The 25,586-nt window shown below is 37.3% G+C and overlaps 1 protein-coding gene across 1 annotated transcript; it reads left to right on the plus strand.

Moving 5' to 3' along the window:
• Nucleotides 1-17,883: 17,883 nt before the first annotated feature.
• Nucleotides 17,884-23,190, plus strand: LOC108243898 (toll-like receptor 13). Its single transcript, XM_037975608.1, has 3 exons — nucleotides 17,884-21,544; nucleotides 21,752-21,869; nucleotides 22,181-23,190. Exons 1-3 carry the CDS (start codon nucleotides 20,110-20,112, stop codon nucleotides 22,419-22,421), a joined length of 1,794 nt encoding a protein of 597 aa, XP_037831536.1. The 5' UTR covers nucleotides 17,884-20,109; the 3' UTR covers nucleotides 22,422-23,190.
• The last annotated feature ends 2,396 nt before the right edge of the window (nucleotides 23,191-25,586 follow it).

The raw sequence follows: 25,586 nt of genomic DNA on the forward strand, positions 1-25,586 counted from the left end.
GAAAGGGAGGAAACATTAGGCTAAAGGTACAGCATATATAATATATATAGAATCTATTTACGTCAGTATGACGTTCGCAGATTTATCACTGTCAGAGTAATAAGAGGGAGGAAGAATCGTGGTTTTGAAGGATCTAGGGTCAGACACAAGCAGAAGGTGGTATTGAAGAAATGTGGTGGTTACCACGGAGGAAACACACCTTTTGATGACTGTAATGACACAGGAAATCAGGATGACAAGAAAGAGTACAAGGGGCATTTTTAACCTTCGGAGGTGAGCCAGGACCACCGATCCCAACCCCAGACGGGTCAACATCCTGGGCCCTGAGGTCAGCCAGCAGAGTTCAAGCAGTGGGTGACAGAGGTCATGTTTCCTGTTCCGGTAAAAATATAAGTGGATTGCTGATCGCTGAAAAGAGAACTAAAATGGGCAACAGGTTTGTTGAAAACTGACAGAAGCATCATTATGATTTTAGCCAGGCTTTTATAGATCATTTTGATGCAGACATTCAAGTCTGACTGTTTTTTTGTGGTTTCACTCATAGAAACGATTCTTATTCTCCTCCATCACAGACTTTAAATTCTTCCTGGCAGATAAACATAAGAAATCAGCTTTGCCTATTTCCTGCCCTTCAGTTCAGGTAATTTATTCTAAGTCTGTTTACTTTTGGGAAGTTATAGGGAGTCCAGACCTGAGATATCATGAGAGTTTACAGAGTAAAGATATTTGTGTTCAACAAAACAAACCCTGACAGAGTTAAGCTACTCAGTCACACAGTCTTGAAATCTTTCATTGTCAAAATGAAAATAAGATGTTATTGGACAGGATGTTTTCTGGCTGTGGTGGAAAAACATTTTTTTTTTTTGGCCTGGAGAAACTTTTGTCCATCTCTAATGTGTACTGGGACATAAGCATACCAACACTGACCCTTTATGGGAAATAAACAACAATGTTTTCCTCCAAAAGTTCTAGCTGCAGGAGTTTCATTTTAGTCGGAGTTTATTTGTTTCTGCTGATCATTTTCACAGTGGTTAAAAACAAAATGAAAAAAGAAACATTTCAACAAGTAAAGGCACTAAAACTCCTCTGCATGTAATCCATATCTTAAACTAGAATATAAATTAAAGTTGTTACCACCTTTCTGTAACTTCGTTATCGTAATTTTTTTTTTTCATTTCCTAACCTTGTTTGTATCTCAACTCCGTGCATCATGTTTCCATCAGTTCTTTTATTTACAAATCAGCTTGAACTGTATTTTATTTATATACAGTTTATGTCAAATGATTTCATGCAAGATTTTACATTAAATACATCATATTTTTGAACTACTTTGTTAAATAAAAAAGTCCTGTGGCAAATGACAAACACAAAGCTGTACATTCTTCTCATAAATTTTCAATGTGGCTTGAAATAAATTTTGTCAGGAAACAAAATTTTACAGAAAACATTAAATGTCTGATGTAAAAATACAAGCATTGGGGAAATGAAATCAAAGTGCAATCATTTGTGAATCAAATTTTACCAGAATGAAGAACAAAAAGTGGAAAACAATCAAAAACTGAGAACCTCTTCTAAGTCGTGTCAGGAAGGCATTCTTGTTCATGTTGATTATGTGTTTCTGCTCCTCTTCCATTCCTGTATTTGTGTGTTCGTGTGTGTCCAACAACATGGCTGCCCCCTCCTGCTCCTGTACAGCTGGAGGCTGAACACCTGTTCTTCTTTACCTCATCAGCTCCTGCAGAACGTGGATCTCAGACATCCAGCCATTTTATTTCACATCGCTTCATCCTCCACGAGCGGATGTTTACGCTGTTCTTTAAACACTGACATCTTCTGTACAACAGATCCCTCCCCCCATGCGCTCAGGTCTCAGTTGTCGACATGGAAGTCTCCAACCTCACCCTCCACCTCATCACCAGCCAATATGCTCAACGCTCAGCGGGCTCCCACCTGCCTGCTAATTTTCCACCACAGTTACAATCCAATCTGCTGAGCCTCTGGGTTCCTCTCTGTCTGCTGATCTCCACCTGTTCTGCCCACCTCCAACCTGCAGAGCTCACCTGCTCTCCGGCTCTCCCTCTGTTCAACAGTCACCATTAGACCTCTATTATACAAATAACCTTTCTGCAGATCTTCATCACCAGGCCAAACCACTTAACAGAACCTGTTATTACAGAAAACTGTGTTTAAACATTTAGTTTATCAATTAAAACACAATGCAAGTATTTACCCATTAGCATTTTTTGTTGTTGTATGAATTTATCCACAATAATGTTTATATCGGAGCTTTAAATGACTTCTTTTGCTACTGAAGTTTCAGCCAGTGTTTGTCGTTCTTTGGTACCTCACTTCTGACCTCTGTGTCTGACAAATCCGACTGATCCCAGCTGCTGGAAGTGTTTCTGTTTGTGGTTCTTAGGAAAGTCGCTGTAAGCACTGGCAGCTGGCCACGACCTCTTTTGTCTTTGTATGTTTTTCTCTCAGAGGAGAAATTTAACTGTTGGAGAGTTTGACAAGTTGAGGAACAAAAAACTGACAAATTTAGACCTGATGTTTTTTTTAAGCAGATAACACAGAGATCATGGAGCATCATGAAGACATCTAAACCAGGAGATAGTAAAATGTGGCTGTAGCTGAGCACAAAATGTCCTCACTTCCTAAATATATTCCTTCCACTTTACAACCTGAATTTCAAAAATTTGTGCCAACTGTGTAAAATATAAATGCAAACAGAATGCCATGAGGAGGACCAGCTGCTGGGGTTTTAGAGGAGGAATATTACCCCATTCTTGTCTGCTATTGGATTCTAGCCGTTCAACAGTTCTGGGTCTTCTTTGCTGGATTTTTTGCGAGATGGGAGCTTATGTTGGTTTCTAAACTTGTATATATTTTTCTGCAATGATAGTGCCTTTCCATAGGGCACTAATTCCCTCCTATAACCATCAGTGAGGCAGGCCCACTCTTTAGTACAGAGGATGTGGTGTTTGTATACAAAAAGAATGTCAAATTCTGATTTTTCTGGCCACATAACAGTTTTTCTTTTTGTCTCAGTGCATTTTAAAATGAGCTGGTGAACCTCTTCCCATCTTTACTTCTGAAAGACTCAGCCTAAAAATGCTGTGTTTATTTCCAGTCTTTCTACAGACCTGTTGCCAATTAACCTAATTTATTACAAAATGCTCTTCGAACTGTTTCTTATTTGAGGCAAGTGACAGCCGGAACCAAAATGTCGAAACTGATCTCACTCATGCCAAATGTTACATTTCCTTTTACAAAAAAGTGTTTTTTTTTTTTGTTAAAAATGACCCTCGGAGGAACAAGAATGCTCCAACAGCTGCTGTAAATCTGTGTGTGTGTACGTTTATTTCCAACAAGGGGCTGCCTGAGGGGCCCTGACCACGGGACAGAAGAGCTAAAGGAAGAGCAAGACCTCCTTTTATTCCTCCGGAGCTACTGCCATTTTCTTCCTGTGTCAGTCCCTGCTTGTTAACATCAGCAAAAACAAAGAAAAACACTGAGATATTTTGTGGTTTATACCCTTAAAGTCAACCCAGTGCTCCCTTACAGCCTTTAACCATCTCTTGGAAAGGCAGAGCAGAATTTCCTAAAAGCCACAAAATCTCACTTTTAAACTTCATCCCTGGAAGAGTTCAGAGCTGCGTTTTCTGTCAACACTTCTGTTCTTTTCCTGAAGATTAGCTCATGGCGTAGTCTGTGGGGAAAGTCTGCTATGAGAGGAGAATTAAACATCCTGCAGGGATCAGCAGAGGAACACGCTGTATGATTAGACTTTATTCAACACAATAAGTTAATTCAAACACACACACCCACACACAGTCTTTACAGTAGCTATAATCTGCTTCCAGGCAGTTTGAGAAAAAGCCTAGAGAGACTATCGAGGCGGCAAACTAACAAGCTGAAGGACTTCTATCTGGGAACTCTTAGCAGTGTTCAGTTTAACTCAGACCCAGAAAGACATTATTTTGTTTTGCAACCACTTATTTTTGTGTTTTCTTTTCAACAGACCTGCTGCTGCAGGTTGACATCTCTAAAACCTCCTAGTTTTATTGAAGATGATTTTTAGTTCAATTTACACAATTTCTATCATTATGAATGTATAAATAACTTTGGATATATCTTTGCTTTATTTACAGAGATTGAAATTCTGTAACAGCCTATTTTAGGATAAATATTTTAACGACTCTAGGCTAACTTTTATGGACAGTTTGGGAAATAAAAGACAAGACATTAGTGCTGCAGGACTACAAGAATGAATGTAACAATTGCAAATTAAATTCCTGGTGATTAATGAAGGCACTGGCTATAGACAGACTTGATGCATTTTTCCTGCATTTCGAGCAATTTTGGAAAAAATAAAAAATATTCCTTAATTGGAGGCCGAGCATTCCTTGAAGGAATGCATGTCGCCCACAAACATTCATGCCAGAGTTTTATCCTGACATCATCTTATGTTAAGAAATGACTTTGAAAACAATAGTTTGCACAATCTTATATAATATCAGAGGATGTGCTCAGAGCATGTGTTGTTTATGACTCTCAGCTACTACCACATCAAACTTTAGCTCATTATTTGTGATACTTTTTTGGATATTGGATTCACTCCAAAAATGACTGAGTTGTAGAGTTTTATCTGAGGTTTTATTGATAACTTCAGATAAACTACAGACAATCGCAGCTGGCTCTAAGAGTTAATGCTTACGTTTTAAACAAAGATCTTATGCAATGAGTAACACTTGAATAATGTGTTGTTGACTCTACTGTTCAATGTGTTATTTAAAGCAACATTCATTCCAACTGGTTCTTGTGGGTTTTTTTATGTGGTTCACTCTGTTTTCTGTTTTCTTCACAGTTTTGACCTGGTTAGCTGAGGAAAAGGAAATTCCCACTCAGAGGTGATGATCAAACACAGATCATAAAAATAAAAAAGATCACAGATTGATCTTAAAAGAAACCAAACAAAAGATGGAGAAAACAAGAAAAGCAGCCACTTCAGTCTGTAGCATTTGACCAATAAACAATCAGAAACAGCAGAGGGTCGACTGAGATGAAAGAAACGAGTGAACGCAGCTCCTCAAAGCGTCGAGGGCCCAGTGTGGCTCCATGAAGGACTCCAGCACTAATTAATGATCTGCAGTTTCAGCCAATTACTGGGTTCTGAAAACGACAGCATGTTGACCTCAAGAGACTTCCAGCCGATCCAAGTTCAGCTCCGACATCAAAAAACTGGAGGGCTCCCAGAGAAATAAAACTGAATCTGAGTTTGTTATTTTTTTCCCCTTCCTGTTACTGATCAACTGTGCTGCCGAAACAAGAAAAACTTGTACAGCTCATAATCAAAGAAACTGTTGCCAATGGAGTCCATGTGCACTTATTAAATAAGTTATAAGAATGTGTGTGGGTTTGTTCTTGTGTTTGACATCTTTTTTCCTGGAATATTCACAAAAGCTGCTGAGAGAGGAGCGAACCTGGAGGCAAAAAAAGTACCAAACAGTACAAGCTATTTTTCAAATGAAGAATCACAAGTTGTTTTGCTTGTTTAGATGATACTTTAAGTGTTTATAGCAGCAGAGTTGATCATTAGTCTTGTGATTTGAAGCCAGTTAGACATATTTTGTCTGATGAGCTTTTTTATTGTTTAGTTCTTATCTTTGTATTTGAGTGAATGAATATAAAAGTTTTTTTGTACATTACTACGTACATTTTTATATTCTCCTCTCCTCCACAAGTTATTTTTACAGATATTTTTTGATCAGATATCAATTTTGGAAAATAAATCTATTTTTTTCATATTCTAGCCATTCTTCGTTGTTTTGTAAAGTTCCGTTTTTCATCCATCCTTGGTCTTTTTGTCAGTTTCTAACAGCTGCCCTGATCATGAAGAGCTTATTATTTTGTTAAATGATGAACATGTTTACATTTTACTGTTCTTCCACTAACTTAATGCTGCCCTTTATTGCTATGAAGACATTTTAATGATCTGTTAGAATAATTACTGTTATATAAAAAAGTCCTGTCTTCTCAAGACTACAAGTTGAAAGATTGAGTTTTAATTTGGGCTTCACAGATCTTAATTGTATCTTTTGGCTTTCATGCTTTCAGAAATCTATTTCTTAAAACTCCTTATAACTTTCTTCCTCGCATTGTATTATTCTTTTGTCTTTTAAATTCCTCTCCACTCGGCTTCATCCTTCACATCATGACCCCCGCCCCTTTTCTTCTCTGCAGACAGCCAGCAATTTCAAGTTCAAAGTCAAGGACAGGATGCGACGGGGAGGACGAGATGAGCAGAGAAGCTTCGGGAGGGTTTGAACCTCCCAGAGAGAGGATGAGGAGGAGGAGGAGGAGGAGGAGGAGGAGGAGGAGGAGAAAAAAGGCAGCCACGCAGTGGGAAGCAAATACACAGAAAAGATGCTGACATTTGGGTAGTCATTTGTTGTGTCTGTTTCCTGCAGTTTAAAGTGGACGCCTGTAAACACAAGATGCTGCTGAAGATTGGAGCTTGTTTCATCAGAAAGCTGTGTTTACCTGCTTTACCTGTTGTTCTGAACAAAACACAACCTGTTTTAGAAATGGAGCATGATGAAATGTTCTGTTACATGTCTACGTGGAACCAAGAACTGCAGCGTCTCTCTGAACAATTCCAGGTAAAAGTCCACATTGTCTGCTCAGTCTTATACAAAGCAGAGGAGATTTTCCAGTGGTAAACCAACCTCTTAATAATGAGCTAAGCTCCAGGTAATAAAATTCAACAACCCTTGTGGGTCATTACATCTTTTCCCCATGCACCTTAACATCGACAGTTCCTTACACCGAGTGATCTTCTGGGATTTGTTGCAATTTTCAGTTTGTTTAAAACCAGCTATGAAAAGAAATGTGTGACAATATGCTAAGTTTCAGTTACAAAACATGTTCTGTGCACGTTGTTGCAGATAACTGGGCTTTAAAATACATCTAAAACAATCTGCTTTCTTCGTCTTCTTTACAAAACTCCTAACATGAAGTGACTCTGTCCTTGTTCTGCTTGTAAGCTTAAACTGTAGTGTCCATTTCATTTTATATTTCTGTTAATTTAGTGAGAGTTTAAGGAGTCTTTCAGCCTCATGGTTCAGTGATCGCCTGAATGGGATCAATAAAAAAGGTCTGTTTGCTTTTCCTGAGGACTTCCTGCTCTCCACCTTTCTCACTGATCCTTCTTTTCTCCTCTTAGCCTCTTTGTGCCACTGCCTGCTGGGTTTTATTAGATTATTCAGCAGCAGAAGGCTCAGACTCCCTGTTTTCAGGACCCTAAAAACCGAATAAGCTGTTGCTGTGTCGGCTGCTGTCACACACTTTCACCAATTTTCCGTTTCCTGTGCAAAAAACATATTTGAGCACACAATACACTCTAAAAATATCTGAAAATGACTCCCATTAACCAAAAAAAGAAAGAAAAATGATTCCATTCAGGGTGAAGTATTATTCTACCTGATTGTGGGAAATCTGCTGCTTGCCTTCAAAGTCAGACCTCATCTTTTGACAGTCTTGTCTTTTTTAAAGAACAGAAGAAAGTGGCTCCCTGCTTCTTGTTCAGGTGAGGACATGCAGCAAGAGGATTCTCAAAAATCATTTTCTTCAAGAAATAATCAGCACCATTCATATTCCTGAGCACACCTCCACGCTTCCGTCCTGGCTTCTATAAAGGATTGGTGATTAGCCGCTGCTGCTCGCTAAATCTGAAGAATGAGGCTCAGGTGTGCAGAGAGGAACCAAAAGCCGTTAATCTTCACCTCTGATGAAGCTGCAGGAATCTGGATTGAGGACGCTGATGGATCACAGCTTCATACATATTCATGAAAAAATTATTGACGTTTCAACATGTGACTTGTTTAAATTAAAGACCTAGCATTCCTTGAAGGAATGCATATCGCCTGCCACCTTTAATGCCAGAGTTGTAGCCGAAGATCATCGTATGACTCTCAGCTTCTACAACACCAAATTTAGTTCAGTATCTGTAAAACTGACTGAGTTCTAGCCATTTTTGTATTGGTTAACATTGATTAGTTGTGTTGGCCATCTCAAATCGGGTTTACTCTAAAAGCTAACCAGTTGTAAATGTACATTGAATGTTTAGGTTCTGAAAGTTTCAATAAATTAGTCCGGTGGAGATATTTTTGCTAACAGACAAAGAGTAGTACTTGGAGTTTGTGTTGAGGATTATTCGCAGCAACAACTACACTGCATTTTAGCACAGTACTTGTAAAATTGACTGAATTATAGCCAGTTTTTATGTTTTTTAAGACTATTTGGCTGTGGCAACCATCTTGAATCAAGCTGACTCCAAATGTTAATCAATGTAAATGTATATCCAATATTTACTTTCTGTGAGTTTCATTAAAATTTAAATCCTAATGACGTTGTTCTTGTTTTGCTCTCATTAGGCATCAGAATTAACTTGTTGTTCACCTCCCAGAAAGTGGTGGATTTCAGTTTCCTGAATAGGTTGTGGACGGTTTAGAGCTTATGGCCTCATAAATCTGGGAGACAACAGAGCAGCAAATCCAGTGACCCCATACATCACGGAAAGGTCAGCAGCTTGATGCGCAGGAAGCAATCTGTCTTCAGAGGAAGAACCAAAAATCTACAGTTCCGTACCTCGAGTCATGAAAGAAAAGGCCTACATTAGTATGGATGAAGACGCAGCGTGGCCTTTAGGCTGCTGGAGACATGTAGCTCATACAGGCAGAGTGTGAAGGTTGAAGAAGGTTTTTATGGTCAAAGAGATTCTAAAAGATCTCTGTAGATTTTTAAAATCCGTTCAGTTTTAAAGCAGTACATCATAAATCCGTAGTGCAAAATATCAGGTTCCTAATGAAGACTAGAAAATTATGCAATTTAAATGCTTCACAATCATCTATCCATCCATCCATTATTTACCAAGTCGGTTCCACATAGATTATCAAACCCAAGCATACTGGAAGTCTACCTGTTATTTATGAAAAATATTAAATAAACTTACTTTTCATCATTTTTCTGCAGTGGCTGGAAAACAACATAATAAACTTATAATGCAAAGAACAGAAAAATGTTTCCATTATTCTGATTTTATAATTTATTTTCCTTTGCATCTGAAACACCCCCGCCCTAATCTGTTCATCAATCCACTCTGTGATTTTCTGTCCTCATCTACATTTCCCTTTTCCATCCAGAGGCTGCGTGACAAAACCACTGAGACACATTCATTCTCCCTGCATGTTGTTGTTGTTGCCTGCAGTGGAGAATGTAGGTGGAAGATCATTTGGTTGACTGATTTTAATAACTTTTCTATTGTACATACACACACAGAAAGAAGTAGCTATCACTCACAGCTAAAAGTGCACATATTTATATGTATGGGGGTTTATATGCATCCTAACTATTTGTCCTTTCAGTGACCAGTTTTCGTCTCTTATGGAAAAAAATATTCCTACAATATTGAGAGTACACTTGACAGAAACAAACTCCTGATATTAGTATGATTTAAGCCAGTACTATATGCAGGAAAAAGACAAAACTGGTTCAACAATCTGCAATTTATAATTCCTTGGTTCCCCATTGGATATTAATCTGGGTGAAAGTGAAGAAATTAGAGAAAAAATAAAGTATAATTGGGAGAAAAACAGGTATGATGTATTAACACAACATATAAGGAGGTATTGATCACCATTTAATGTTTTATTTTTACTGAACTCTATAAATTTACAACCCAAATTCAAAAAGAAATTTGGACAATATGTAAAATGTAAATAAAGTAGACTACAATGATTTATAGATCTCAAAGATCACTGCATGGACTCAGGAACACTTCCACAAATTGTCTGCACACACAGTTTGCTGCATAGTTATCCACAAATGCTGGTTAGAGCTCCGTCATGAAAAGAAGAAGCCAGACGTGAACACCATCCAGAAACTTTGCTGTCTTTTCTGGACCGAAGTTCATTTAAGATGGACCGAGGCAAAGAGGAGAACTGTTCTGGGGTCAGACAAATCAAAACTTGAAATTCTTTTTTGGAATTATAGACTCCATATCCTCCATTCTAAAGAGGAAAGGGACCATCCAGCTTGTTATACAGTTCAAAAGCCTGCCTCTCTGATGCTATGGGGGTGCATTAAGGCCTCTGGCATGAAAAGCTTACACATCTGTAAAGGCACCATCAATACAGAAAAGTATCTACACGTTTTACAACAACATCTGCTCCCATCCGAAAACACAGGACTGTTGAGCATCTAGAGTCCAACATTAGACAAGAATGTAACAACATCCCCTCCAAAAAACTCCACCAGCTGCTCTCCTCAGGTCCTAGTTGTTTATAGACCGATGTTAAAAGAAGAGAGGATGCTTCACAGTAGTAAAAATGGCCCTATCCCAACGTTTTTGAGACATGCTGCTGCATAAAATTCTAAATTACCTAATTTTTTCTTAGAAAATTGCATAATTTCTCAGTTTTGACATTTAATATGTTTACTATGAGTTTATGAGATGCAAATCATTGCACTCAGTTCTAAACTTCAAATAACATCCCAACTTGTTTGTAATTGAGGTTGTAAATTGTCATTTTTAATTAGCCTGAAAAACTAGCAGACATACTTGTGATTACAACAATCTGAGTCTCGTTCCATTCCAACCTTCAGGTCTGGAGATTTGCATGTCAAACTTATCTGAAGCGACTTGAAGCTTCTCTGCAGCGTGCTGACAATGATCGGCTTTAAACCAAAACGACCACCAAACAGGGTTGTCTGAACAGCTTTTGTTGTCTTAAAAAATAAAAGCTTCAGTGGAGCGTTTCATCTCAGTACCTAGATCGAGCTCTTTTCTTCCAGTTTGTCTGAAGAGCAGCAGGCTCTGATCATTCTGAGACAGTTTTCAAACAACTTTTTCTTTTTGATCCTAAAAAACAGGCAAAGAAGCAAGTTTATAGTCGCAGCATCAACATCAAACACAAACTGATGCTTCATGCAGTCATTGGCAAGACGTTCAAACACACATGCACACAAATCTCCTTCTATTGGCAAACACTGTGTTATGATAAGGACAGACCCCAGTTTACTACCTTTAATCATACCACAAAGTTGATTGTGTGGACCTTATATTTGGTCATTTGTATACAAGAAGTGTGGAAAAGAAAATAATATTTTGTTAAAAAGAAATTGACTTCTGTATTTCATAATTGTAATAAGTGATGAAAATGCAGAACTAGAGAGGATAGAGGTTTTCTATCCAAAAGGAAGATGTTACAATGATCACAGAGTCCAGCTGTATCTTTACTAATTATTAAAGACTAAGTAAACAAGAACACTTTAAATCCAGGAACGATTGTGATTGGGCGTGCAAACAGGTGAGCTGATTGAGGATTTTAAGCAGGTGACGAAATGAGGAGGACAAGGCAACTGAGTATGATAAAAAGTAAAAAAAAAAAAAATACTAAGTACTTATTCTGCCTGCTTCCTAAATCTGAACATACATTTGGATTAAAATTTTGAATATATCATATAACAAAAAGAGTATATTCTTCTGATGGACCACCATCATAGGGAGGGAGAGCAGTGAGGTTACAGCAGAAAATTAAATCTTCTATTTCAGAATTTTTATTTATTTTTCAGGAAAAAGCTTTTACAGTGTAAAAGTAAAAGCACAGGTGCTTTGTGGTTTCTTTTATGTCATATTAGAACAGCCCTTATGGTAGTTTCAGTGGTGTTAACACACTTCCAGCTGAGTGACTTCTTTAACACCAAACGCACAAAACGCTTCTACTCCTGCCTTTGTGTGCACCTGATGCACTCTGAAGCTCTTCTTTATTAAAACCAGAGCTCTAGAAGTTAGAGTGAACAGACCGAACTATCTGCAGACTGAAATGGAAGAAGGCTGGAAGTTTATTGGCAAACCTCTGATGTTGAGTTTTGGGGCGATGGCGCAGGAAAGGTTTTCTTCCAAGAAGGTCATATATCTGCAGGAATGGCTGTGAAACAGTAACCCTCCCCCACACGCCTGGCCTTTGCTTACACTCCTTGGAGAGTACATATATCCACAAGCTTATGCCTAGAAGTTCATCACCATTTCCACTTTCACATTTTAATTTATTGTCAAAGGAAAAGCAGCTTTATGTCATCTGCAGTTTCTGCTCCTGTTTTATCTCCATCTGTCAGAAAAAAAACAGCTCACCCACCTGCAAACCAATAAAACCTGCAAAATGGAGCTTACTTAGAGTCTGAATCACTGCATTCGACTGGCACTGAGCCCTGGGTTAGTGCCAAACCCAGCAGCGCCGTGTCACCACTAACTGAAGAAGAACATTTTTCAAGTCAACTTGTGGTGAGGAGAGCAGATTCACTGGTAACCTGCATGCTAAGGTGTGGATTCATTTGTCAAATTTACACTTATAGTCAAATTTCAGCTGGGATGCTCACTTTGAATTAGGCTAAGGAGGTGAAACGTCTTAATTCTAAATTAAAAATAGTGTTTTAAATATAAATAGCAGCTCCAATAATTTGCTTTTCACTGATTGTTTTTAATAGTGTACTTGATTCTACCTTGCATGGCGTCGGTGACCAACTGTTTTAGGATTACACTTTAATATAATACCTTCATTCATTTGCTAATTTGGTAGCACACAGACAGGAAATAGACCTGCCTTGTAATTATTTAAAATTCTCTCCCTCAGATAGTAAAGCATTCAGCCTGTGCCTTCTGTGCTTTACAATCCTCTCTGTCTGCTGAGCAACGATAAATGACTAAAATATAAATGTGCAAACTAAGAAAAATAACCACAGCCAACTAAAAGTTCCAGTTGGTTCCCTGGTTGCATATATGGTTAAGTTATCTCATTTCAGAGCCAACTCACTTATTTTCTTCATTAACAATGGATTGGTTCTAAACTCTACCCCACCATCCTGTTGAACTTAAATTTATTGTTTTATCCCATTATTCCGCTGCGTATTTGGAGAGTTTCTAATTTCACTTACCAGATCCACACCTCCGCTTCACCTGTTTTCACTTCTCTAATCAACCCTGAAGTGCTGTCAAGTTAGTCAGAAAATAAAGACATTTACAAACCAGAAGCACTCGGCGAGCGCAAACCTTCACCAAGGCCACAGCGTGATTAAAAACTAGTGCGATACGGATGATAATGTGGATCACCACCAAACTTTAATCTATTGTTTTTGTGACAACCTCAACATTTCTTAAAAATTAGTTTTTACCTGAGCTTGCTAACAGACAGACAAAGGCACCAGCAGACACAACCAAAAACACAACTTTCTTGGTGGAGGAAACAAAAGGGTCACATGTAGGAGCAGAGACAAGTTTTTAACAAAGGGGTTACCTGTGATCTTGACCTTTGACCTTTAACTGTGACTTGTTCACAACCAAAATTTAATTACTTATTCTTTGTACCATGTTTAATGTTTCCTGACAATTTTAAGAAAATCTGTTCATAACTTTTTGAGTAATCTTGTACACAGACAGACAGACCATACTGAAAACAACCTCCTTGGAGGTAAAGATGGCAGGAGTTGTTGAATATGAATGACATGGGTAAGCATTTTTGCAATATTCAAAACTATTTCTGGTTTGTACAGGAAAGGTGAAAACAATTGGTCACTAATTGCTCACACAGAAACCAAGAAATCCATGATTTTGTTTAAATATATATATATAAACAGACTGTGCAGAATAGCAAAACCAAAAATGGAGATGTGTTGAGTTTGATTTCATGGCCTTTCCGAACTAACGTGAGGCTCAGTTTGTGCTTCGGTGCTACAGGAGAATAAGTATCTCCTCTATTGGTCCTCTCCTCCAGCCTCTGCTGTTCGTGCACATTATGGCTGAAATCAAAGAAGGCCAGAATCAAAGGCAGAAACAGAATAAATAAGAAATAAAAAAGGACGGGCCAAGAAGATGAAATCTTAAAATGAAGCATGAGAGCATTAGGAAGTCAGAAGGGAAGAAAGAGTCTTTCCCCCTTTTTTAAAAAAAAAATAGTGATTATAGAATAATTATCTTACCTTTGTTAAAGACTCAGTCAGCAATTATTGATCAAATAAACACATTAGTCAAGATCTGCTGACAGTTAAAATGTACGACATTGATCATATTATAGTGCAACCTTCTGCTTGGAAACCCTGGGCACTGAAACTGATGTGGAGGTTATTTAACACATAAACACGGCTCCTGCCTGTGTCAGTCTCTGATGCTAACAGCCTCACCCAGCAGAAAATCTAGGCCGGCATAATCCCCCAGCCATCTCAGTCTGATTAAGTGCCAGAAGCTGGACTATTCAACCATAAAAAGGCCCCGGTGGATCTGCTGACAGCTGTCTGGGACCAAAACACTACAGGACCACCAGCAGCAGCCTGAAGTCCCTCGTTCATGCCTTGATACCTCACAAGAGTGACACACATTAGAACTTTTTGCCACATCAGAAGTTTGTCATGTCATTAATACAAATATTGCAACATTTCTTGTAATCTAAATATACAATTTTGTTTTTTTTAGTAAAACTTTATAATGCTGTACAGTCCTGTGAATCCCTTTACACAATTCCTCTATTTTTGCTTTTTTATCACACCTAAATGTTTGAAATCAGCAAATAAATTTTAATGTCAAACAAAAATAACCTGAGTAAATACAAAATGCAGTTTTAAAATTATGTTTTCATTTAGAAAGGGGGGGGGGGTATCAAATCCAACCTGGCCTTGTGTAAAGAAATAATTGCCCCCTAGTTAAATCACAAATTAGTTGCAATGTTTTTTTTTATTATTATTATTGATTATTTCCAGACCTGTAGAAAACATAGAACAGTGGTGAACCTTCCCAAGAGCAGCCTGCTGACCAAAATTACTCCAAGAGCGCATCAGTGAATCATCAGGAGGTTCCAAAAGAACCCAGAAGATCCCCTGCCTCAATAAAGGTCAGAGATCTTGATTCAACAGTAAGGAGGAGAAAAATGGCCTCCATGGGAGGGTTCCAAGGCCAGAATCACTGCTGAGTAAAAAGAACACAAAAGCTCTTCTTACATTTGGGAAAAAAAAACATCTTGATGGTCCCCTGGACTTTTGGGCAAATTTTTTCTGGACTGATGAGACAAAAAGGAGAACTTTCTGGAAGAAGAACATATGTTGTAAAACTGCACTTGTTGCAGCTAAGAGTGCCGCATCCAGTTAAAACTGCATTTTGTATTTACTAAGGTTATCTGTGTCTGATGTTAATATTTGTTGGATGATCTGAAACATGTAAGCATCACAAAAAAGCAAAAACAGAAAAAAAATCTGTAAAGGGGTGAAAACCTTTGCACAGGGCTGTATGTGGCATCCCTGAGAAACAATCCTGAAAAGCAGACTGAGATAAGTCTTGCAGGACCCGGAAGGGAAATTTTGACAGTTGGTATATGATGTGTAAGATGTTAAAAAAGAACCTATAACCAAAGGCGCTTCTCTCTGGTTTCTCTGCAGCCCTCTGGACTTGCAGTGTGAGAGTCAAAGAGGATTTAAGTGAAATGATTTTATTAGTGTCAGCAGGCCAGCAGCAGACTGCTGACGAGGTGAGGATGCTGAAATGTGCTCCCCGTTGATAACTGATAACCAGGGACACACCAGATCTGCAGGCCAAGAAAACATATGACTGGAATGAAGGGGAGGCAGAGATCCCAGTCTATTTCTGTTTGAGATTATAAGAAAGTGGTCTGAGGAAGGGGGATTAAGGGCAGAGAGGACTTAATATTGGGTGAATATCTGTCTGGGTGGACTGATACACTCTGGAAGTTTAATTAAATTCATCCTGGATCAGAAAGAGACAATTTTATCCTCGACTTGTCCTTGAGTTCTGGTAGAGACGAGATGTAAAATGTGTAAACATCTCCATCTGCTGTTTAAGTTGATGCAACTGCAGTAATACCAAACGTGAGAGAGCTTGTTAAAATGAATGTACAGTCTGTGTGATGTATATTTAATTAAGTAGTTAATGTTTTTTATTCCTTTAAATCTGCTGTTCATTTAGTCAAGTCAAATTTATTTATAAAGCACTTTTCAGCAACAAGGCAATTCAATGTGCATCAGTGATGGCGTTTTGGGAAATATTTTCAGCAACAGTTTTTCTTCATTTTAATTCTACCAGGCGAAGCACAACAATGATGAATTGTTTGCAGCGAAGTATTTTTTGATTGTCTCATGCAAAAAATAAAATAAAATGTAAATTCAAAGAAAAATATTCAAAAAGCTTCTTAAATATGAAATGAAATCATAAAATAATTATGTTTTAATCTGGCTTTCCAAAGTTCATGCATATCAAAACCAAAAATATTTAAATCTTTTGTTTAAATGGCACCAGTGGTGGCAACTGATGAAACACATCAGTTCAGGAATGTTGGATTAAGAAAGTCATTGCATCATTGCAAACCTATGGAGTCTTTGAATAAAAGATTTCATTATTTTTTTTAGTTGTTTTATCTTTTTCCTCCATTTTACTCGGTAAGCCTTTAGTCAGTGAGCACCCAACTTCAGCAACATAACATGCCTGCATCTTTTCATGAATAAGTTCATGTTCAGATTGCTGAGTCTCAGTGCTATCAAGTAAACCAACCAGGAAAAAAACTTTGAGGGACATTTGACCAAAATTAAATTTGGAAAGACAAAGTTATAGTGTCAATCCCCAAACTATCCATGTGGCGGCGCTCTGTAGGGTCTTTTATAAGCAAGATATTTTTGGATGTGAGTGAAAAACATCTATTTGACTGCATGTTTGGCTTCTTTAAATGAATCAATTTGATGTTAAAAACAAACCTACTGGTAGTAAGAAGTAATGAGTTAATTGGTGAATATTACCTGTTTAAAGTTCTGGCTGATTTAAATTTCAAAGTTTAAATTATTATCAGTTATTATATTTTTACTTTAATGGTTTTCACATTGTAGTTGTGATATTTTAGTTGTACTTCCAGCTGCTGGTCACAGAGGTCAGTCAGAGCTGCTCTCTTCCTCCACCTTAAAGTTCAACTTTCACATTTTCCTTCAAGTTGTTACAAACAGCAGAGAAGTTCTTTTACTCATCAGGAAGCTGTTGGACCTGAGTGACGATCTGAACCTCAGCTTCTCTCCTGCTTTCCTGAGGCAGCATGAAGGATGAGAGGACGCTTTGAATCTCTGAGTTCTCCACGAGAGGGCGCTCTGCAGCCTCTACATGCTGTGGTTGAATTAAAGGCCTTTACATTGTTAACAGCCTTTATTTGCCTCTGTGAATTGAGTGAAAAATATTTGTCTTCTTGTCTAAACATCTCAGATTCACATCCAAGCCTGCTCTGATTAAAAGTATCACAGGATGTAGAGATCAGCATCTGCTGTTTTCTGTACCAGGCAGGACTGTGTCGGTGCATTTTACAGAAAACTTTGTGAATCTTTGTCATAAACCAGTTTTTAATCCAATGATGTATTCAGTTTGCTCTGTGTTTTGATGAAATTTAATGTTTTTACATCCCTTTTTATTGATGTGATGATTTCCGCAGCTTTTGTGATATGAGTGAGGGTAATTTTGATAAAGTTTACATCTTTCATCTCCTTTTGATAGAGAAAAAGCTTCACATAAACAACAAAAAAAGGTTGAATCTTTGATGATTCTCTGAACCTCTGCATTTTCCATTTGTCCTTCACTGTCAGTCCTTTCCTTTTGTTTACAGAACAACAGTCCCTCAGAAATCCAAATTGTCTCCTTTTTATTCTCTCCTCATCTTTATTTCTCATTAGACTCAATAAATTTATTTTTGTCAGATGAAAACCTAATTCAAACAAATTAAGCACTAAAGGGCACAAATCTTAAACTGAAGCAAAAAAATTGCAAGTTATGCTGAGGGATGTTTGGTTTCTATGTTGGCATCAACCCGACAAGCAGCATGTTGAGAAGGACACCATTTCATCTACATTTAATCTGGAAGTAATGAGCGAATAAATGCAGGGAATGTTTTTTGTTTATTTGTCTCAGTTTAAATTTTTTTGCTAAGAAGGTACATCTTCTGCAGTAAAAGTGGGCTCTCTGGTGCCATTCACAGCAACTGTTTGAAGGTAAGTTGTTTTCTAAAGCAGTTCCAGTTTTGAAGTTCTGCTATTCTGTTCAGCCAAAATGTTTTCACATTACAATCAGTTTTAGATTGATATATTATTTTCGTTGTCGTTTTTTTTTTTTTTTTAACTGACGCAACTCGACTCAGATCTGACATTAAGCTGCAACTCCCTGCCTCTATTCGGGGAATATTAGAGAAGTGAAAGAACACATCAGCTGATAGTTAACTGAGACAGATGCAAAGTGAAGATCTCCTCATCATCTGTGAGTATCAAAATCATTTTAAAGTCTTTGTGTAATTATAAGCTTTATTTCAATAAACAACAACCTTAAGGAGCCTAGGTGAAAGCTGGTACACTGTTTGATCAAGAAACCATCCTATTTAGAATTTCAATAATTGCTATTAAATTGCCTAAAAGGGGGTTTCAGTCATAAAAAAGCAACTGAAAGAGCTTCTTGAAGTTCAAGAACAGCAAACAGTTTTTAAAATATTTATTTTTCCTGTAAACAGTGATCTGAATTTTAAAGAAGATGTAAGATGTATATTTCAATATTATCTTTTGAAAATTAATGTACTGTAAGAAATCATGCTGGCAGCATGGCTATTTCTTTTGAAAGTTTGGTGATTTATTCCTTATCTTCCCCAGTTCACACATTTTAGTGTCCTTTGACTTTGACTTTCTTACTTTTTGGCCTTTCAGCAGAAAACAACATTGACTAAATGAACATTAATGTCATATTTGATTTATATTTTGTGCCATTTTCTTTGAACCAGTTGTCATACAACTTTACCAACTTGAAACTGATTAAATTTTTGTCTCAGCATCACTATAAAGTACATTTCTTCAAATGAAAAATAGAATTTGAATGGCTGGAAAGTAGTGAACAGTGCTTAAAAATGATTTTGTGTGTGTTTGTCTTCTGCAGATGATCAAACTTGAACAACAAAAGTAACAACCTCACATTAATTTCACAGGATGGGAAGTTTATCTGTATGCTTTATTCTGAAACTTCTTTTTTTCCTGCTTCAGATTACCCCATCACTGGCTTATTCACTGAAAAATTGCACTTTAGATTATCAGGAAACCCCCTATGATGATATTTATTTGAATTGTGCAAGCAGGAAACTCATGACTGTCCCTGATGACATTCCCAAAGACGCAGTTTCAGTAAAACTTCCAAACAATCAAATTAAAAACATTAACAAAGAAGATTTTTGTGGGATGTCAAAGCTGACATATCTGGATCTTAGTGAAAATCTAATCTCTTATGTGGACATTGGATCTTTCATCGATTTGATTTTACTAAAAACACTTAAAATGGGACAAAACAACCTCACCTCCTTGACTGGCAACATGTTTCAGGGTCTGTCCAACCTCACCATGCTTGACCTCAATGAAAACAACATTCAGTTCATTCATGCCTCAGCCTTCCAGTTCCTGACAAGCCTGCAAATGTTAGACTTAGGATACAATATGCTACAAAAAGTCTTTGACATTCAACCCATCTTACAGCTAACACAAATACAAAGGCTTGATCTTAGATACAATCAGTTTCCTTCCTTTGAGACCAAAGACTTGATGCTGAACATTTCAAGTCTTAAAGAGCTGAGCATTTCCGGTAATAACCTGGAAAGGTTTAGCATCACAACACCAGCCTTTCCTTACCTCAAGAAGTTAGAATTTTCCACACTTGGACGTCATTTTAGCCTGAAATGGGACATACCTGACGAAACTTTGCTGAGGAACATAACACATCTGTATATTGATCATCCTGTGTTTTCATTTAAAGAGTTTCAAAACATTCTTCAGAGTCTGGACTCCCTGAGGCATCTCAGACTAAACTACTTAAACAAGGTGTTGAAGAAAGGGCTGTTATCTACAGTCTGCAAAATAGCATCATTGAGGAGGTTGGATTTGTTTTACAACCATCTTGACAATATGACTTTACAACTTTGACCTTGTTCTCAGCTGATAGAGCTTAACTTAACAGAAACTCATATAAATGCGCTGCCAAAAGGCTCACTACAGCTGATGAAAAATCTGAATTCCCTGAATGTGAAATCCAACTCACTGACCAAAGTTCCAAATGACATAAAGAACCTCACATTCCTTGAGATCTTGACTATGGATTACAATCTTATCTCTGAGTTGACCTGTGAGGATTTTGTGAACACAACACGTCTTACAGAGCTTTCCCTGAACACCAACCGTATTACCAAACTGGATAAATGTGTTTTTGGAAATCTAACTAATCTAAAGCGTTTAGATCTGAGTAACAATCTGTTGCTGAAATTTGGAGACACATTTCAAACTGCCCTTCAGAAACTCGAGGTCCTGAATCTAAACTACAACTCCGTAATAATTCTAGAAAAAGGTGATTTCCAAAATTTAAAGTCCCTAAAAACTTTAAATGTTGCATCAAATTCTGTTGGAAGGGTGAAGAGTAAAACATTTCAAGGACTAAACAGCTTGAAAGATCTTACTGTATCCCTTCCACTTGACTATGAACCTTATTTCAGGGGATTACACCTCTTAGAAAATCTTATAATCTACCTAAACACTGACGGCACTTTAAAACTAACTCAACCAAGCGGTTATGAAGCATACACTAACATAAAGTCGCTGAAAAGTTTCACAGTGATTTGCAGTGGCTATCACTATGGACTTCCACTTGATGTACCAAATCAACTGCTTCAATATATGAAACATTTGGAACTTTTTAAGGCTGTGAATGTTTATATTCATGCTCCAGTTGTGGACACGTTTAAGTACAATTCCCAACTCAAGACTCTGACGTTGGCAAACACCGATTTGTCTGAATTGAATCCTGAATTGTTTCTATCAATCCCAAACCTGCAGAGTCTGGATCTTTCAGAGTCTAATATCAAGTCTTTGGATTTTCTGCTGCAGGCCAACCTTAATGCACTCAGATATCTGAAACTGACTGACAATGAAATCAATGTGATTAATGAGACAGTGTTCCAGTTTCTCCCCTCTCTGACATATTTGGACCTGAGCAACAACCAGTTCAGCTGTGAATGTTCAAATGCAGGTTTTGTCCAATGGATAAAGAACAACAAGCAAACACAGGTGGTAAACGCTCATCAGTATGAATGCTCCTTTCCCTTGGACAGACGAGGAACATTTTTACTAGACTTTGATGTCCAGTCCTGTTGGAACGATGGCAGCTTCTTTTACTTCATCTCCAGCACTTGTCTGGTTGTTCTGACTCTCCTCACATCCTTCATCTACCACTTCCTGAGGTGGCAGCTAGCCTACACATTCCACCTCTTCCTGGCCTTTGTCTACGACAGCAGGAGGAGGAAGAAGGGAGATCCTCATCAGTTTGATGCCTTTGTGTCCTACAACGTCCACGACGAGGACTGGGTCTACAGAGAGATGCTTCCAGTGCTGGAGGGAGAGCAGGGCTGGAGACTCTGTCTGCACCACAGAGACTTCCAACCAGGTCAACGCTCTCTGTTATCATTTTTCTTCTGTCTTCTTTAACTCATAATACAAAGTGCTGCTGCATTGGCAAAACAATGAGAAATATTTCAGTGAGCATTTTTTAGGCACCTGTAGCTTTTTGGTTTTCATTTTTAGTTCATCTTTCAAGTTTTACTGTCTAATTTTTATTTTAATTCGTTTAATATCACACCTGTTGTGTCTACAGGTAAACCCATCATGGAAAACATCACTGATGCCATTTATGGCAGCAGGAAGACCATCTGTGTGATCAGCCGCCACTACCTGCAGAGTGAATGGTGCTCAAGAGAGATCCAGATGGCCAGGTGGGGACGCCGTTTGAATGATAGCTTTTCCTCTGAGAGAGAAAAGCATAAGGTTCAATAGATTTATTATCTACTGAACTTTATCATTATTTATAGACATGAGCTTCCCATAGTAGCATATTAAGTAGTGTAGGCAGAATGAGGCAGCAGAAATTTTGACTAGATTTTTTTGGAAAAATAATAAATTGTATACTTAAATCACAATGATTAAATTAAATGCAATTTCAAAAAAGCTGAGTAGGTTACAGTGAGTATTACAATGAATATTAAAGCTTTGTTGCAAATACACTTTTGTATTTATCTTCTTGCAGCTTTCGTCTGTTTGACGAACAGAAGGATGTGTTGATCCTGCTGTTTCTGGAGGACATCCCTTCTCGTCATCTGTCTCCATACTACCGCATGAGGAAGCTGGTGAAGAAACGCACCTACCTGAGCTGGCCTCAGGCTGCACAACACCCAGGAGTCTTCTGGCAGAATGTCCAGAGAGCTCTGCAGACAGGAGACGCTCTCACTGAGGAGACAGACCTGCTGACTGGACCAGCAGGACCCTGAGAAATGGAACAGAGCCGTTAGGATGAGGAGAATCATCAGAAGAATTAAACTCATGGGTCTGGGGTTTGTAGTAAACCTCAGTGCTTTAAGACAGGATAAAGAAAGTCATTAAAGATGCCAAGGGTCACACTTAGACCTGTTTAACATCAGTTTATCATCTTAGCTCCAGTAATATAAGTATAAGTTCCATCTCTAGATATGCTATTATGGTGTCTGAAAATGTAACAATCTTACCATTTATTCAAACTTGTTGATGTTATTACACCAGCTGATTGTATTCATTCAGTCCTACCTTTTAAACACCAAAATTAGATTTAGACAATACTTTGCTTGTTTTGTTTTTTTTTGTTAAACAGCAGATGAACCAGAATGTCATACCCTGTTTAAATTTGGTGAAATTTTTCACCACTGAGTTAACTTTTGATTTAAATAATTATCTATTCACATTTCTGAGTTATGTTAGGTATTCATCTCTGCTTACTATATGTTTACTACATGTATTGTTTCTTAAAGTTTAATAATCGGTGTGTTTTGTTTTGAAATGCTTTTATTAATACTTTTTTGCTGTAAAATATGTTTTATTTCCAGTTAAAGTGCCTTCAGTAAAGATTAAAGTGCATGAACAATCAGCATTTAAGAATTAGTATTCTCAAGCGATTACTGTATACTTTACCTTTTCATTTTCAAATTTCATTAAATTTGTTGCTTGTTAGTTCTTTTTTATTGTGTGTGCTGATAACTTACTAATAATAAATTGAGTATCAAACTATTTACGTCTATTGTAGAGTTATTCATTGTGCTTTGACTATTTTATACATTTATAAGTGCTTTTATTAAAATTTGATCAGCACAGTTTTTAACAAAATATTTCTTTTCAAAGTTTATGTACTATCCTCTCTTGAACAGAGAAACCTGAATTATATTCTCTAATTGAGTGAAGCTGCTCAAAACACCAAAACAACTTTATTTGCACTGTAATCACCAAATTGTTCTACAGACAGTTCTTTAGAGCATCACTTTTGTGACAAATGGTTGAATGACTATCAGAACTTCACCTATTTTAACATCTGGTGTTTTTTTATTAAACTATAACAACCTCAACACTGTCCCCCAAAGTACAAAGACAAGACATCTGATCTATTACTTTACTAAAAGTTTTAAAAGAAATTACCTTACAAGGCAAATTAATGAAAATGGAAATTATTAATACATTCTGCAGTAAACGTTCTCCTGTGACTTGATTTAGACATTCCTTGTTGATGTTGTCAGGTTGGGAAGAGAAGGAGGCGAAGCCAGAGTGCAGACTCATGGCAGGAACTAGTTTTATTAAGAATGAAAGAACAAAACAAAAGCTGACGTGGCAGCAAAACTAAACACAACCAAAATCTAATTCAGCGACAGGTGAAGGACATGCCCAGGTTTTAAGAACTGGAGGCAATCAGCAAAAGTGGGCACAGGTGGAATGATTACTAAAACTTGAGGCAGGTGTAGATGGGCGTGGCAGGCAGACAAGAGACAGACTGAGGAGAAGTGAAATGATGACAGAGGCACAGAGACAAGACAAAACAAGACGACAAAAGAAACAATAACCGATTACAAAAACACAATGAGACACAAATGAGAAAACTTTGGACAGCATCATTATTTATTTAAAAATGCAGTCTGTGTAGATTTTTTGAACACTGTACTCAGTATGCATCGCTGAACTGCTACTGAACGGTCTAAATTAACCCACCGTTACTCCGCGCAGCAGGTTCTTAATATAACTGCAGCAGTTCGCACTTCATGCGTGTTCATAGTTGAACAGTTCACACTTAACTCAGAGATGTTTAGTTGCTGTAATGGAAAGGAGTGCATGTGTGAAAAAGGCTGAAAAAACATCAATAGATAAAAAAACTGAAAAAAGATACTCATTTACAGTCTAAACAAAACAAAAAAATGTCATCTTCAGATTTGCATCTCCATGTTTCTTTAAGAAGTTACAAACAGGAACGCACAAAAACAACCATTTTAAGGTATAGCAATGTTGGGTACAAGCACTGCATTTCCTAAGAACAAATAACACGTAAAGCTTTTTAAAAAATAGATGTGAAACTATAAAATGTTAGAAGTTCCTTAAATTGTCGAAGAAAAGGTTAACATCATTGTTATGGCATGTGCACCTACTGTTAATCTTTTCTCCTACAAAATCAGCGTGGAACTAAGTCTTGGTTTAGTGCTGTGAAGCAACAAATAAATGACTTTAAATGAAAAAAAAAACTATCAAGCAGCAGTGACTGAAGACATTAAGGGGAACTTTCATGCACAGTAACAAATCGTAGTCCCACTTTGTTGTCATTTTGTATTATGTCATTACCACTGATGTTTTGAACCATTAGGGACTAAATACACATGCATTTATACTATTACTATTTTGCACCCATGCACTTACTATTTTTACTTATCTCTACATCCATATGATCTGCATGCACTGCATGTATTTCTACAATCTTGCATACAATTTATGTGCACCAGCTTCATAAACTCTGGACAGGATCAAGCTGTGCTCTTGTGTGTAATGTCTTAATGGTGATTGGTGCATAAAATATGCACATGCCAAGCACAGACTAAAATAATTTAGAAGCTTTATGCAGCTTCATGCATTAATAGCCATGCTAATGCTAATAATGCTAACAATAATGTAACTGTAATGTTACTTCACAAATTACTGACAAGACGACTTACTTAAAAAGCAAAAAATACTTATCGTTGTTCTTGTTGCAATAGCCATATTTAACAAAACTAAAATGAATGTGCTATCAAACAATTCACTTTATCTATCTTCTCTGGTCATTGCACTGAATACTTTATAGAGTGTTATTCATAGTGGAACTGAAAATCATGTTTGTGTTCTGCTTTTATGTTGGTTTGCAGTTTTTCTAACACATTGAGGCAAGCAGAAATGGAAAGACTACATGAAGAGAAAATGGTCGTATATATTTTTGTTGTGAGGTGTGAGGCATCTGCCACTTGTCCCCAAGCAAAAGATCATTTTCAGTATGTGACATTTACAAATTCACTTTTCTCTCACTGAATTTATATCATGTTTTTTTTACTAATGTGATGACGATTTTATTAAACATATAGATCCTCAGAGGTTCCTGCTGCTATTTTCAAATTTTAACA

This window comes from Kryptolebias marmoratus, linkage group LG5 (assembly GCF_001649575.2).
Source record: "Kryptolebias marmoratus isolate JLee-2015 linkage group LG5, ASM164957v2, whole genome shotgun sequence".
NCBI classification, from domain to species: Eukaryota; Metazoa; Chordata; class Actinopteri; order Cyprinodontiformes; family Rivulidae; genus Kryptolebias; species Kryptolebias marmoratus.

Excerpts from the sequence above, each read along its gene's own strand:
- LOC108243898 (XM_037975608.1), top strand. The coding sequence starts at position 20,110 with ATGAAAAATCTGAATTCCCTGAATGTGAAATCCAACTCACTGACCAAA. Across the intron at positions 21,545-21,751 it reads CCACAGAGACTTCCAACCAG|GTAAACCCATCATGGAAAAC; the intron begins GTCAACGCTCTC and ends TTGTGTCTACAG. Across the intron at positions 21,870-22,180 it reads AGAGAGATCCAGATGGCCAG|CTTTCGTCTGTTTGACGAAC; the intron begins GTGGGGACGCCG and ends ATCTTCTTGCAG.